Below are 15,394 nucleotides of genomic sequence, written 5' to 3'. Positions count from 1 at the left end.
CCTGTAACATTCTTCCAAACTGTCCACCACTCCACCAACTTTAGTGTCATCTGCAAACTTACTAACCCATTCACCTATGCCCGTATCTAAGTCAGTTATAAAAATGACAAACAGCAGTGGTCCCAAAACAGATCCTTGGGGCACACCACTAGTAACCGGACTCCAGGCTGAATATTTTCCCTCAACCACCACTCGCTGCCTTCTTACAGAAACCCAGTTTCTAATCCAAACTGCTAAATCACACTCAATTCCATGCCTCCGCATTTTCTCCTGTAGCCTACCATGTGGAACAGTATCAAAGGCTTTACTGAAGTCCATGTACACCACATCAACTGCCCTACCCTCATCTACATGCTTGGTCACCTTCTCAAAAAACTCAATGAGGTTTGTGAGACATAACCTGCCCTTGATGAGACCATGCTGACTATCTCCAATCAAATCGTTGCTTGCTAGATGATTATAAATCCTATCTCTTATTATCCTTTCCAAAACTTTTCCTACAACAGACATAAAGTTTACTGGTCTATAATTATCTGCTGTCCTTCTTGAACAAGGGCACAACATCTGCAATCCTCTAGTCCTCTGGTACTAAACTTGTAGACAATGATGATTCAAAGACAAAGGCCAAAGGCTCCAACACCTCCTCCCTAGCTTCCCAGAGAATCCTCAGATAAATCTCATCCAGACCAAAGGACTTACCTACTTTCACACCTTCCCGAATTGATAACACCTCCTCCTTACTAACCTCAATCCTTTCAAGTCTAATAGCCCGTATCTCAGTCATCTCCTCTACAAAATTCTCCTTTTCCTGAGTGAAAACAGATGAGAAATATTCATTTAGCACCTCTCTGATTTTCCACAGGGTCCACACACAACTTCCCACTTCTGTCTCTGACAGACCTTATTCCTACCCTAGACATCCTTTTATTCCTCACATACCTATATTCACAACCATCCACTCCCTCCCCCCACCAACGCTCAGTAACAGCAGTGTGTACTATCTACAAGATACACTGCAGAAATTCACCAAAGATCCTCAGACAACACCTTCCAAACTCACGATCACTTCCATCTCAGGACATTAGATATATGGGAACTTTACCACCTGCAAGTTCCCTCCAAACCACTAACCACCCTGACTTGGAAATATATCACTGTTCCTTCACTGTCACTGGGTCAAAATCCTGGAATTCGCTCCTCACGGGTATGTGAGTCTAGTGGACTGCAGTGGTTCAAGAGGCAGCTCATCAGCACCTTCTCAAGGATAGCTCAGGACGGGATATAATTGATGACCCAGCCAGCGATGCCCATGCCCCACAAGTGAATAAAAAAAAAGTGCAAGTCAGTGAGAATGAGGGAAAGTCTGAATGTATCAGAGTGATTGAAAGAACGAGGAGCAGTCCTTCACACCGCCAACCAGAATTGATGAATACACACCTTGACATCCATTTGTACCATTGTTAAATCTCTGACAATTGTTTTTTTTTAATGTTCTGCTTTGTTTAAAAGAAGAAATCAGAAAGCTGCCAATTCTGATTGTATCAAATTTAGATTGCTGTGAGGGGGACAGAGTGGAGGCAATGCTTGGTGATTGAATCCAATGCTGAAAAGGGAATGACTGGTGTGATTTGGCTTTTGGCATAAGACATGGGCATGTTCAGAGGTGCACCCCACGTGTGGCTGACTTAACATTCTACCCCTCCATTTACTAAAGGCTCTGCTCAGCAAATACCCTCCCTGCAGAACATGCATCACAGTTAGTGGCCCTGTCTGTCCAGCTCCAAAACGGACACATCACACACACATTCCCTCCTGACAGATGAAAGGAACACGGTTTGAAGCGACAGATTGCTTTAGAAGTGACAACAGGGGTTGGGAATACAAAAAGAAATGCACACGTCAGAAACTAACTAACGGCACTGGGCAGTGAGCAAACAGTCTTCAGCAGTTAATGTGTACAGAGAAATCTAGTGACAGGCGTCACTGGGGAGGTGCCGTGAGCTGAAGAGCGATGTGCGCCCACGGTAATGGGAAATGGATTTTGGAAAATAGAAAAATCAACTGTTTATGTGCAGTAAATGTTCCCATTTACACGAGGTTAAGGGGAAGTGAGTCAACAGCATCGAGCATTCCCATCCCTGTCAGACAACGTGCTGAGTGACAGGTTTCTGTGCCAACACAGACATCGGGCATAAATCCCCATCAGCTTAGAATAGACGAAGAGAGCAGGAACCCCACCTCATCTGAACTTTTCAACTCACCCATTAGTTGCTGCTATCTTTTCAACTGAAAGTAAAGCTCTCTCTACACTGTCCACATCAAACCCTCCCAGGACAGGGACAGCACAGCGTTAGATACAGAGTAAAGCTCTCTCTACACTGTCCCCCATCAAATCTTCCCAGGACAGGGACAGCACAGCGTTAGATACAGAGTAAAGCTCTCTCTACACTGTCCTCCATCAAACACTCCCAGGACAGGGACAGCATGGTGTTAGATACAGAATAAAGCTCTCTCTACACTGTCCCCCATCAAATCTTCCCAGGACAGGGACAGCACAGCGTTAGATACAGAGTAAAGCTCTCTCTACACTGTCCTCCATCAAACACTCCCAGGACAGGGACAGCACAGGGTTAGATCCAGAGTAAAGCTCCCCCTACCTGTCCACAACAAACACTCCCAGGACAGGGAAAGCACCGGGTTAGATACAGAGTAAAGCTCCCTCTACACTGTCCCCAACAAACACTCCCAGGACAGGGACAGCACAGGGTTAGATATAGAGTAAAGCTCTCTCTACACTGTCCACCATCAAACATTCCCAGGACAGGGACAGCACAGGGTTAGATACAGAGTAAAGCTCCCTCCACACTGTCCCCATCAAACCCTCCCACGACAGGGATAGCACAGGGTTAGATACAGAGTAAAGCTTCCTCTACACGGTCCTCCATCAAACACTCCCAGGACAGGGACAGCATAGTGTTAGATACAGAGTAAAGCTCTCTCTACACTGTCCCCCATCAAACATTCCCAGGACAGGGACAGCACAGGGTTAGATACAGAGTAAAGCTCCCTCCACACTGTCCTCCATCAAACACTCCCAGGACAGGGACAGCATGGTGTTAGATACAGAGTAAAGCTCTCTCTACACTGTCCCCCATCAAACATTCCCAGGACAGGGACAGCACAGGGTTAGATACAGAGTAAAGCTCCCTCTACACTGTCCTCCATCAAACACTCCCAGGACAGGGACAGCATTGTGTTAGATACAGAGTAAAGCTCTCTCTACACTGTCCCCCATCAAATATTCCCAGGACAGGGACAGCATGGTGTTAGATACAGGGTAAAGCTCTCTCTACACTGTCCCCCATCAAACATTCCCAGGACAGGGACAGCACAGGGTTAGATACAGAGTAAGGCTCCCTCTACACTGTCCTCCATCAAACAATCCCAGGACAGGGACAACACGGGGTTAGATACAGAGTAAAGCTCTCTCTACACTGTCCCCATCAAACACTCCCAGGACAGGGACAGCACAGGGTTAGATCCAGAGTAAAGCTCCCCCTACCTGTCCACAACAAACACTCCCAGGACAGGGACAGCACAGGGTTAGATCCAGAGTAAAGCCCCCTCTACACTGTCCCCAACAAACACTCCCAGGACAGGGACAGCACAGGGTTAGATACAGAGTAAAGCTCCCTCTACACTGTCCCCCATCAAACATTCCCAGGACAGGGACAGCACAGGGTTAGATACAGAGTAAGGCTCCCTCTACACTGTCCTCCATCAAACACTCCCAGGACAGGGACAGCATTGTGTTAGATACAGAGTAAAGCTCTCTCTACACTGTCCCCCATCAAATATTCCCAGGACAGGGACAGCATGGTGTTAGATACAGAGTAAAGGTCTCTCTACACTGATCCCCATCAAATATTCCCAGGACAGGGACAGCACAGGGTTAGATACAGATAAAGCTCCCTCTACACTGTTCCCCATCAAACACTCCCAGGACAGGGACAGCACAGGGTTAGATCCAGAGTAAAGCTCCCCCTACCTGTCCAAAACAAACACTCCCAGGACAGGGACAGCACAGGGTTAGATCCAGAGTAAAGCCCCTTCTACACTGTTCCCAACAAACACTCCCAGGACAGGGACAGCACGGGGTTAGATACAGAGTAAAGCTCTCTCTACAATGTCCCCATCAAACACTCCCAGGATAGTGACAGCACAGGATTAGATACAGAGTAAAGCTCCCTCTACACTGTCCCCCATCAAACACTCTCAGGACAGCGACAGCACGGGGTTAGAGTAAAGCTCCCTCTACACTATCCCCCATCAAACACTCCCAGGACAGCGACAGCATGGGGTTAGATAGAGTAAAGCTCCCTCTACATTGTCCCCCATCAAACCCTCCCAGAACAGGGACAGCATGGGGTTAGATACAGAGTAAAGCTCTCTCTATACAGTCCACCATCAAACATTCCCAGGACAGGGACAGCACAGGGTTAGATACAGAGTACAGCTCCCTCTACACTGTCCTCCATCAAACACTCCCAGGACAGGGACAGCATGGTGTTAGATACAGAGTAAAGCTCTCTCTACACTGTCCCCCATCAAACACTCCCAGGACAGGGACAGCACAGGGTTAGATACAGAGTAAAGCTCCCTCTACACTGTCCCCCATCAAACACTCCCAGGACAGGGACAGCATGGTGTTAGATACAGAGTAAAGCTCTCTCTACACTGTTCCCCATCAAACACTCCCAGGACAGGGACAGCACAGGGTTAGATCCAGAGTAAAGCTCTCTCTACACTGTCCTCCATCAAACAATCCCAGGACAGGGACAACACGGGGTTAGATACAGAGTAAAGCTCTCTCTACACTGTCCCCATCAAACACTCCCAGGACAGGGACAGCACAGGGTTAGATCCAGAGTAAAGCTCCCCCTACCTGTCCACAACAAACACTCCCAGGACAGGGACAGCACAGGGTTAGATCCAGAGTAAAGCCCCCTCTACACTGTCCCCAACAAACACTCCCAGGACAGGGACAGCACAGGGTTAGATACAGAGTAAAGCTCTCTCTACACTGTCCCCCATCAAACCCTCCCAGGACAGGGACAGCACAGGGTTAGATACAGATTAAAGCTCCCTCTACACTGTCCCCCATCAAACATTCCCAGGACAGCGACAGCACAGGGTTAGATACAGAGTAAAGCTCCCTCTACACTGTCCCCCATCAAACACTCCCAGGACAGGGACAGCACGGGGTTAGATAGAGTAAAGCTCCCTCTACACTGTCCCCCATCAAACCCTCCCAGGACAGGGACAGCACAGGGCCAGATACAGAGTACAGCTCTCTCTACACTGTCCCCCATCAACACTCCCAGGACAGGGACAGCACAGGGTTAGATACAGAGTAAAGCTCTCTCTACACTGTCCCCATCAAACACTCCCAGGACAGAGTAAAGCTTCCTCTACACTGTCCCCCATCAAACACTCCCAGGATAGGGACAGCACAACGTTAGATACAGAGTAAAGCTCTCTCTACACTGTCCTCCATCAAACACTCCCAGGACAGGGACAGCATGGTGTTAGATACAGAGTAAAGCTCTCTCTACACTGTCCCCCATCAAATATTCCCAGGACAGGGACAGCACAGGGTTAGATACAGAGTAAAGCTCCCTCTACACTGTCCTCCATCAAACACTCCCAGGACAGGGACAGCATGGTGTTAGATACAGAGTAAAGCTCTCTCTACACTGTCCCCCATCAAATATTCCCAGGACAGGGACAGCACAGGGTTAGATACAGAGTAAAGCTCCCTCTACACTGTCCCCCATCAAACACTCCCAGGGCAGGGACAGCATGGTGTTAGATACAGAGTAAAGCTCTCTCTACACTGTTCCCCATCAAACACTCCCAGGACAGGGACAGCACAGGGTTAGATCCAGAGTAAAGCTCCCCCTACCTGTCCACAACAAACACTCCCAGGACAGGGACAGCACAGGGTTAGATCCAGAGTAAAGCCCCCTCTGCACTGTCCCCAAAAAACACTCCCAGGACAGGTACAGCACAGGGTTAGATACAGAGTAAAGCTCCCTCTACACTGTCCCCCATCAAACCCTCCCAGGACAGGGACAGCACAGGGTTAGATACAGATTAAAGCTCCCTCTACACTGTCCCCCATCAAACACTCCCAGGACAGGGACAGCATGGTGTTAGATACAGAGTAAAGCTCTCTCTACACTGTTCCCCATCAAACACTCCCAGGACAGGGACAGCACAGGGTTAGATCCAGAGTAAAGCTCTCTCTACACTGTCCTCCATCAAACAATCCCTGGACAGGGACAACACGGGGTTAGATACAGAGTAAAGCCCTCTCTACACTGTCCCCATCAAACATTCCCAGGACAGGGACAACACGGGGTTAGAGAGAGTAAAGCTCCCTCTACAATGTCCCCCATCAAACCCTCCCAGGACAGGGACAGCACAGGGTTAGATCCAGAGTACAGCTCTCACTACACTGTCCCCCATCAACACTCCCAGGACAGGGACAGCACAGGGTTAGATACAGAGTAAAGCTCTCTCTACACTGTCCCCCATCAAACACTCCCAGGACAGAGTAAACATTCCTCTACACTGTCCCCTATCAAACAATCCCAGGACAGGGACAGTATAGCGTTAGATACAGAGTAAAGCTCCCTCTACACTGTCCTCCATCAAACACTCCCAGGACAGGGACAGCATGGTGTTAGATACAGAGTAAAGCTCTCTCTACACTGTTCCCCACCAGACACTCCCAGGGCAGGGACAACACAGAGTGAGATACAGAGTAAAGCTCTCTCTACACTGTCCCCCATCAAACACTCCCAGGACAGGGACAGCACGGGGTTAGATACAGAGTAAAGGTCCCTCTACACTGTCCCCCATCAAACACACCCAGGATAGGGACAGCAAGGGGTTAGATACAGAGTAAAGCTGCCTCTACACTGTCCCCCATCAAACACTCCCAGGACAGGGACAGCACGGGGTTAGATACAGAGTAAAGCTCCCTCTACACTGTCCCCATCAAACACTCCCAGGACAGGGACAGCACAGGCTTAGATACAGAGTAAAGCTCCCTCTACACAGTCCCCCATCAAACACTCCCAGGATATGGACAGCACAGGGTTAGATACAGAGTAAAGCTCCCTCTACACTGTCCTCCATCAAACACTGCCAGGACAGGGACAGCACAGGCTTAGATACAGAGTAAAGCTCTCTCTACACTGTCCCCCATCAAATATTCCCAGGACAGGGACAGCACAGGGTTAGATACAGAGTAAAGCTCTCTCTACACTGTCCTCCATCAAACACTCCCAGGACAGGGACAGCATGGTGTTAGATACAGAGTAAAGCTCTCTCTACACTGTCCCCCATCAAATATTCCCAGGACAGGGACAGCACAGGGTTAGATACAGAGTAAAGCTCTCTCTACACTGTCCTCCATCAAACACTCCCAGGACAGGGACAGCATGGTGTTAGATACAGAGTAAAGCTCTCTCTACACTGTCCCCCATCAAATATTCCCAGGACAGGGACAGCACAGGGTTAGATACAGAGTATAGCTCCCTCTACACTGTCCCCCATCAAACACTCCCAGGACAGGGACAGCATGGTGTTAGATACAGAGTAAAGCTCTCTCTACACTGTTCCCCATCAAACACTCCCAGGACAGGGACAGCACAGGGTTAGATCCAGAGTAAAGCTCTCTCTACACTGTCCTCCATCAAACAATCCCAGGACAGGGACAACACGGGGTTAGATACAGAGTAAAGCTCTCTCTACACTGTCCCCATCAAACACTCCCAGGACAGGGACAGCACAGGGTTAGATCCAGAGTAAAGCTCCCCCTACCTGTCCACAACAAACACTCCCAGGACAGGGACAGCACAGGTTAGATACAGAGTAAAGCTCTCTCTACACTGTCCTCCATCAAACACTCCCAGGACAGGGACAGCATGGTGTTAGATACAGAGTAAAGCTCTCTCTACACTGTCCCCCATCAAATATTCCCAGGACAGGGACAGCACAGGGTTAGATACAGAGTAAAGCGCTCTCTACACTGTCCTCCATCAAACACTCCCAGGACAGGGACAGCATGGTGTTAGATACAGAGTAAAGCTCTCTCTACACTGTCCCCCATCAAATATTCCCAGGACAGGGACAGCACAGGGTTAGATACAGAGTAAAGCTCTCTCTACACTGTTCCCCATCAAACACTCCCAGGACAGGGACAGCACAGGGTTAGATCCCGAGTAAAGCTCTCTCTACACTGTCCTCCATCAAATAATCCCAGGACAGGGACAACACGGGGTTAGATACAGAGTAAAGCTCTCTCTACACTGTCCCCATCAAACACTCCCAGGACAGGGACAGCACAGGGTTAGATCCAGAGTAAAGCTCCCCTTACCTGTCCACAACAAACACTCCCAGGACAGGGACAGCACAGGGTTAGATGCAGAGTAAAGCCCCCTCTACACTGTCCCCATCAAACCCTCCCAGGACAGGGACAGCACAGGGTTAGATACAGATTAAAGCTCTGTCTATACTGACCCCCATCAAACACTCCCAGGACAGCGACAACACGGGGTTAGATACAGAGTAAAGCTCCCTCTACACTGTCCCCCATCAAACATTCCCAGGACAGCGACAGCACGGGGTTAGATAGAGTAAAGCTCCCTCTACACTGTCCCCCATCAAACCCTCCCAGGACAGGGACAGCACAGGGCCAGATCCAGAGTACAGCTCTCTCTACACTGTCCCCCATCAACACTCCCAGGACAGGGACAGCACAGGGTTAGATACAGAGTAAAGCTCTCTTTACACTGTCCCCCATCAAACGCTCCCAGGACAGAGTAAAGCTTCCTCTACACTGTCCCCCATCAAACACTCCCAGGACAGGGACAGCATAGGGTTAGATACAGAGTAAAGCTCCCTCTACACTGTCCTCCATCAAGCACTCCCAGGACAGGGACAGCATGGTGTTAGATACAGAGTAAAGCTCTCTCTACACTGTTCCCCATCAGACACTCCCAGGACAGGGACAACACAGAGTGAGATACAGAGTAAAGCTCTCTCTACACTGTCCCCCATCAAACACTCCCAGGACAGGGACAGCACAGGGTTAGATACAGAGTAAAGCTCCCTTTACACTGTCCCCATCAAACCCTCCCAGGACAGGGACAGCACGGGGTTAGATACAGAGTAAAGCTCCCTCTACACTGTCCCCCATCAAACACTCCCAGGGACAGGGACAGAATGGTGTTAGATACAGAGTAAAGCTCCCTCTTCACAGTCCCTCCATCAAACACTCCCAGGACAGGGACAGCATAGGGTTAGATACAGAGTAAAGCTCCCTCTACACTGTCCCCCATCAAACACTCCCAGGGACAGGGACAGAATGGTGTTAGATACAGAGTAAAGCTCCCTCTTCACAGTCCCTCCATCAAACACTCCCAGGACAGGGACAGCACGGGGTTAAATACAGAGTAAAGCTCCCTCTACACTGTCCTCCATCAAACACTCCCAGGACAGGGACAGCATGGTGTTAGATACAGAGTAAAGCTCTCTCTACACTGTTCCCCATCAGACACTCCCAGGACAGGGACAACACAGAGTGAGATACAGAGTAAAGCTCTCTCTACACTGTCCCCCATCAAACACTCCCAGGACAGGGACAGCACAGGGTTAGATACAGAGTAAAGCTCCCTTTACACTGTCCCCATCAAACCCTCCCAGGACAGGGACAGCACGGGGTGAGATGCAGAGTAAAGCTCCCTCTACACTGTCCCCCATCAAACACTCCCAGGGACAGGGACAGAATGGTGTTAGATACAGAGTAAAGCTCCCTCTTCACAGTCCCTCCATCAAACACTCCCAGGACAGGGACAGCACGGGGTTAAATACAGAGTAAAGCTCCCTCTACACTGTCCCATCAAACACTGCCAAGGTCAGGAAGAGGACAGGCCAGGCTGGGGTTAGTGACCGACAGGGTCTGGGTGAGCAGAGCTCCCAATCCCACCATCTCAAGGAACAGGAAACAGTGCTGTGCTATGCATTGCCAATTGAAGCAGAGCTGAACAGTGCACATTGGATTAGATTAGATTACTTACAGTGTGGAAACAGGCCCTTCAGCCCAACAAGTCCACACCGACCCGCCGAAGCGCAACCCACCCAGACCCATACCCCTACATTTACCCCTTCACCTAACACTCTGGGCAATTTAGCATGGCCAGTTCACCTGACCTGCACATCTTTGGATTGTGGGAGGAAACCGGAGCACCCGGAGGAAACCCACGCAGACACGGGGGAGAACATGCAAACTCCACACAGACAGTTGGCTGAGGTGGGAAGTGAACCCGGGTCTCTGGCGCTGTGAGGCAGCAGTGCTAATCCATGGGATGACCGTGGGTTCTGAGTTGGTTCCAGACTGCCCCGTCCCTGCAATGGTCAACCTGCCTGCAGCTCGAGGTCTGAGATCCCTCAATGTGAGGGAGCCCCCGAAGTGTCCATCCCCAGCGCTGCCTGTCTCAAACCTCTTCATCACTCGAATTTAACACTTCAGTCCCACATTTGACACAAGTGTCATTGCTCACTCTGAAGACAAATGCCTTGTGTTAGATGCCAGCCAATTTGCATTAGGTCGCAAATTTAAATCTCATTCCGACCCACTTTCTGAAAAGCTCTCTTCTATTCTGGCGTTGATTGTAACAGCAGCCTCCCTCCCCCTCCCACCATCGATCAAATGGAATGAAGCAACACAGCACCAGCAGCTCCAAACACAACCGAAAATTCCATTTCGCGACATATTGATTGATATATAGCAGGGCCTTATCAGTAAATACGCAGCAAATTAAAGTGTGGAAATGACGTGCTCTCGATCGTAATGTGTTATTTGGAGGATGTATTCAGCTGCTTGCAACTTATTTTCCCCTGTTGATACAGAGAGAAAATTGAACAATTATATCTAACTCTGGCACTATCAGCTTTCCTAGATTGCTCTGTTCTGTTTAATCAGGGCAAGCGAACCCCCAGTGAACATCACATCGAAAAGCTCACCTCCGCCATCATCCGAGTGTACCGGGCTCCTGGGCCGCAGGCGGCTACTGGGTTGGGGGGGGGGTGAACAAGGCAGAAAACAAGGCAAAGTCAGAAAGGCATCAGACAGAGACGCTGTCCATATCCAGCCTGTCTTTCATACACAAGAAACCCGACCGAGATTACAACCTCAAACTGGACCAGACAAACCGGTTCATATCACTCATCGATCAGTCCCACACTAAGGATACTCGGTCCCTCTCACACCCAGACCACGTCAGACACTCTCACACCCAGATACTGTCGGTCACTCTCACTCAGACCCTGTCGGACACTCTCACACCCAGATACTGTCGGTCACTCTCACTCAGACCCTGTCAGTCACTCTCACACCCAGATACTGTCGGACACTCTCACACCCAGATACTGTCGGTCACTCTCACTCAGACCATGTCAGTCACTCTCACACCCAGATACTGTCGGTCACTCTCACTCAGACTCTGTCGGTCACTCTCACAGACCCCGTTGGTCACTCTCACACCCAGACCCTGTCGGCCAGCCTCACACACAGATCCTGTTGGTCACTCTGACCCAGACCCTGTCGGTCACTCTCACCCAGATCCAGTTGGTCAATGTCACCCAGATCCTGTCGGCCACTCTCACACACAGACCCTGTCGGTCACTCTCACACACAGACCCTGTCGGTCACTCTCACACTCAGACCCTGTCGGTCACTCTCACAAACCTTGTCGGTCACTCTCACATCCAGATACTGTCGGTCACTCTCACACCCAGACCCTGTCGGTCACACTCACACCCAGATCCTGTTGGTCACTCTGACCCAGACCCTGTCGGTCACTCTCACCCAGACCCTGTCAGTCACTCTCACCCAGACCCTGTCGGTCAATGTCACCCAGACCCTGTCGGTCACTCTCACCCAGACCCCATCGGTCACTCTCAAACTCAGACCCTGTCATTCACTCACACCCAGACCTTGTCGGTCACTCTCAAACCCAGATACTGTCAGTCACTCACACACCCAGACCCGGTTGTTCACTCTCATACCCAGACGCTGTCGGTCACTCTCACTCAGACCCTGTCGGTCACTCTCACCCAGACCCTGTCTGTTACTCTCACACCCAGACGCTGTCGGTCACTCTCACCCAGACCCTGTCGGTCACTCTCATACCCAGACCCTGCCTGTTACTCTCACACCCAGACGCTGTCGGTCACTCTCACCCAGACCCTGTCGGTCACTCTCATACCCAGACCCTGTCTGTTACTCTCACACCCAGACGCTGTCGGTCACTCTCACCCAGACCCTGTCGGTCACTCTCATACCCAGACCCTGTCGGTCACTCTCACACCCAGACCTTGTCGGTCATTCTCACCTAGACCCTGTCGGTCACTCTCATACCCAGCCCCTGTCGGTCCCTCTCACACCCAGCCCCTGTCGGTCCCTCTCACACCCAGCCCCTGTCGGTCCCTCTCACACCCAGCCCCTGTCGGTCCCTCTCACACCCAGCCCCTGTCGGTCCCTCTCACAGAGATATTGCTGGTCACAGTGGGATGGATGGTGTTTCTCCATTACATTTGAGACAGCGTGCGATTCTGTTCAAACAGAGACCAGCTGAACTAAGGAGGGATAGACATGCAGCACAGAGAGGGGAAAATCAGCGAGAGAGACAGAGATCCCAGACACAAAGAGCGAGGGAGAATGACCGACAAACAGTCAGAAACTCAAGGACCAAGAGAAAGAGAAAACAAAACCATGTAAAGAGAGCAACAGAAATTAGATTACTCAAAGATCAGCATGGCGGCCTTTGTGTTGAACCGCAGGGGATGGAGGCGATACTAAATGAGTATTTTGCATCAGTGTTGACTGGAGAAGAAGGATGTGGAAGATATAGAATGTAGGGAAATAGATGGTGACACCTTGAAATTTGCCCATATTACAGGGAAGGAGGTGCTGAACAAGTTAAAACACACAAAGGTGGATAAATCCCCAGGACCTGATCAGGTGTACCCTAGAACTCTGTGGTAAGCTAGGGAAGTGATTGCTGGGCCCCTTGCTGAGATATTTGTATCATCAATAGTCACAGATGAGGTGCCGGAAGACTGAGATTGGCAAACGTGGTGCCACTGTTTAAGAAGGGCAGTAAAGACATGCCAGGGAATTATAGACCAGTGAGCCAGACCTCGGTGGTGGGTTAAGTTTTGTAGGAGGGAATCCTGAGGGACAGGATGTACATGTATTTGGAAAGGCAAGGACTGATTAGGGATAGTCAACATGGCTTTGTGTGTGAGAAATTGTATCTCACTACTTTGATTGAGTTTTTTGAAAAAGTAACAAAGAGGATTGATGAGGACAGAGCAGTAGATGTGATCTATATGGACTTCAGTAAGGCACTCAACAAGGTTACCCATGGGAGATTGATTAGCAAGGTTAGATCTCATGGAATACAGGGAGAACTAGCCATTTGGATACAGAACTAGCTCAAAGGTAGAAGACAGAGGGTGGTGGTGGAGGGTTGTTTTTCAGACTGGAGGCCTGTGACCAGCGGAATGCCACAAGGATCGGTGCTGGGCCCTCTACTTTTTGTCATTTACATAAATGATTTGGATGTGAGCATAAGAGGTACAGTTATTAAATTTGTAGATGACACCAAAATTGGAGGTGTAGTGGACAGCGAAGAGGGTTACCTCAGATTACAACAGGATCTGGACCAGATGGGCCAATGGGCTGAGAAGTGGCAGAGGTGCTGCATTTTGGAAAGGGAAATCAGGGCAGGAGTAATACACTTAATGGTAAGGTCCTGGGGAATGTTGCTATGCAAAGAGACCTCGGAGTGCACGGTCATAGTTCCTTCGAAGTGGAGTCGCAGATAGACAGCATAGTGAAGGAGGTGTTTGGCATGCTTGCCTTTATTGGTCAGAGTTGGAAAAGCATAGCAGGCCAGGCAGCATCCGAGGAGCAGGAGAATCAACGTTTTGGGAATAAGCCCTTCTTCAGGAATGATCTTTATTGGTGAAAGTGTTAAGTACATGAGTTGGGAGGTCATGTTGCAGCTGTGCAGGACATTGGTTTGGCCACTTTTGGAATACTATGTTCAATTCTGGTCTCCTTCCTATCAGAAGGATGTTGTGAAATTTGAAAGGGTTCACAGAAGATTTACAAGGATGTTGCCAGGATTGGAGGATCTGAGCTACAGGGAGAGGCTGAACAGGCTGGGGCTGTTTTCTCTGGAGCTTCGGAGGCTGAGGGGTGACCTTATAGAGGTTTATAAAATCATTCGGGGCATGGATAGGGTAAATAGACAAAGTCTTTTCCCTGGGGTAGGTTTAGGGTGAGAGGGGAAAGATATAAAAGAGACCTAAGGGGCAACATTTTCACACAGAGGGTGGTACGTGCATGGAATGAGCTGCCAGAGGAAGTGGTGGAGGCTGGTACAATTACAACATTCAAAGGCATTTGGATGGGGATATGAATAGGAAGGGTTTGGAGGGATATGGGCTGGATGCTGGCAGGTGGGGCTAGATTGGGTTGGGATATCTGGTCGGCATGGATGGTTTGGACCGAAGGGTCTGTTTCCATGCTGTACATCTCTATGACTCTCTGAGATTTGGAAAACTTACTCTTCGATCTCTTCTGCTCCCTTGCGTCCTGACCTGCAATTAGAAAACAGAACTCAATCTCAGTATGTACTACAAGGAAGAAGAAGACATATTAACACCATCAAAACCAGCATCACATTATGTCTCTAGATATCTTTACATTAATCCAAAAGGCAGCAGGGTTACATTATCTTGGGGAGAGCTCAAAGGGGGCAAGGTGAAGGGGGGAGAGGTGAAGGGGGGAGAGGTGAAGGGGGGAGAGGTGAAGGAGGAGAGGTGAAGGGGGAGAGGTGAAGGGGGAGAGGTGAAGGGGGAGAGGTGAAGGGGGGAGAGGTGAAGGGGGAGAGGTGAAGGGGGGAGAGGTGAAGGGGGAGAGGTGAAGGGGGAGAGGTGAAGGGGGGAGAGGTGAAGGGGGAGAGGTGAAGGGGGAGAGGTGAAGGGGGAGAGGTGAAGGGGAGTGCTTAAAGGGGGGAGATGTGAAGGGGGAGAGGTGAAGGGGGAGAGGTGAAGGGGTGAGAGGTGAAGGGGTGAGAGGTGAAGGGGGGAGAGGTGAAGGGGGGAGAGCTGAAGGGGTGAGAGGTGAAGGGGGGAGAGGTGAAGGGGAGTGCTTAAAGGGGGGCGATGTGAAGGGGGAGAGGTGAAGGGGGAGTGGTGAAGGGGGGAGAGGTGAAGGGGGAGAGGTGAAGGGGGAGAGGTGAAGGGG

General features: G+C 50.2%; 1 protein-coding gene across 2 annotated transcripts in view; it reads right to left on the bottom strand.

Moving 5' to 3' along the window:
* LOC132818020 (intraflagellar transport protein 43 homolog B) overlaps nucleotides 1-15,394 on the bottom strand; it is a 91,532-nt gene that overhangs the window by 21,364 nt on the left and 54,774 nt on the right. The window contains exons 4-5 of one of the 2 annotated variants that reach the window (XM_060828613.1): nucleotides 14,713-14,745; nucleotides 11,098-11,144 (exon numbers count right to left, since the gene is read on the bottom strand). In XM_060828613.1, the coding sequence (XP_060684596.1) occupies nucleotides 11,098-11,144; nucleotides 14,713-14,745 (80 nt within the window). The remainder of the gene's footprint in view (nucleotides 1-11,097; nucleotides 11,145-14,712; nucleotides 14,746-15,394) is intronic. The other variant, XM_060828614.1, reaches the window with a different exon arrangement.

This window comes from Hemiscyllium ocellatum, chromosome 8 (assembly GCF_020745735.1).
Source record: "Hemiscyllium ocellatum isolate sHemOce1 chromosome 8, sHemOce1.pat.X.cur, whole genome shotgun sequence".
NCBI lineage: Eukaryota > Metazoa > Chordata > Chondrichthyes > Orectolobiformes > Hemiscylliidae > Hemiscyllium > Hemiscyllium ocellatum.
This window is presented reverse-complemented; position numbering and strand designations above follow the sequence as displayed.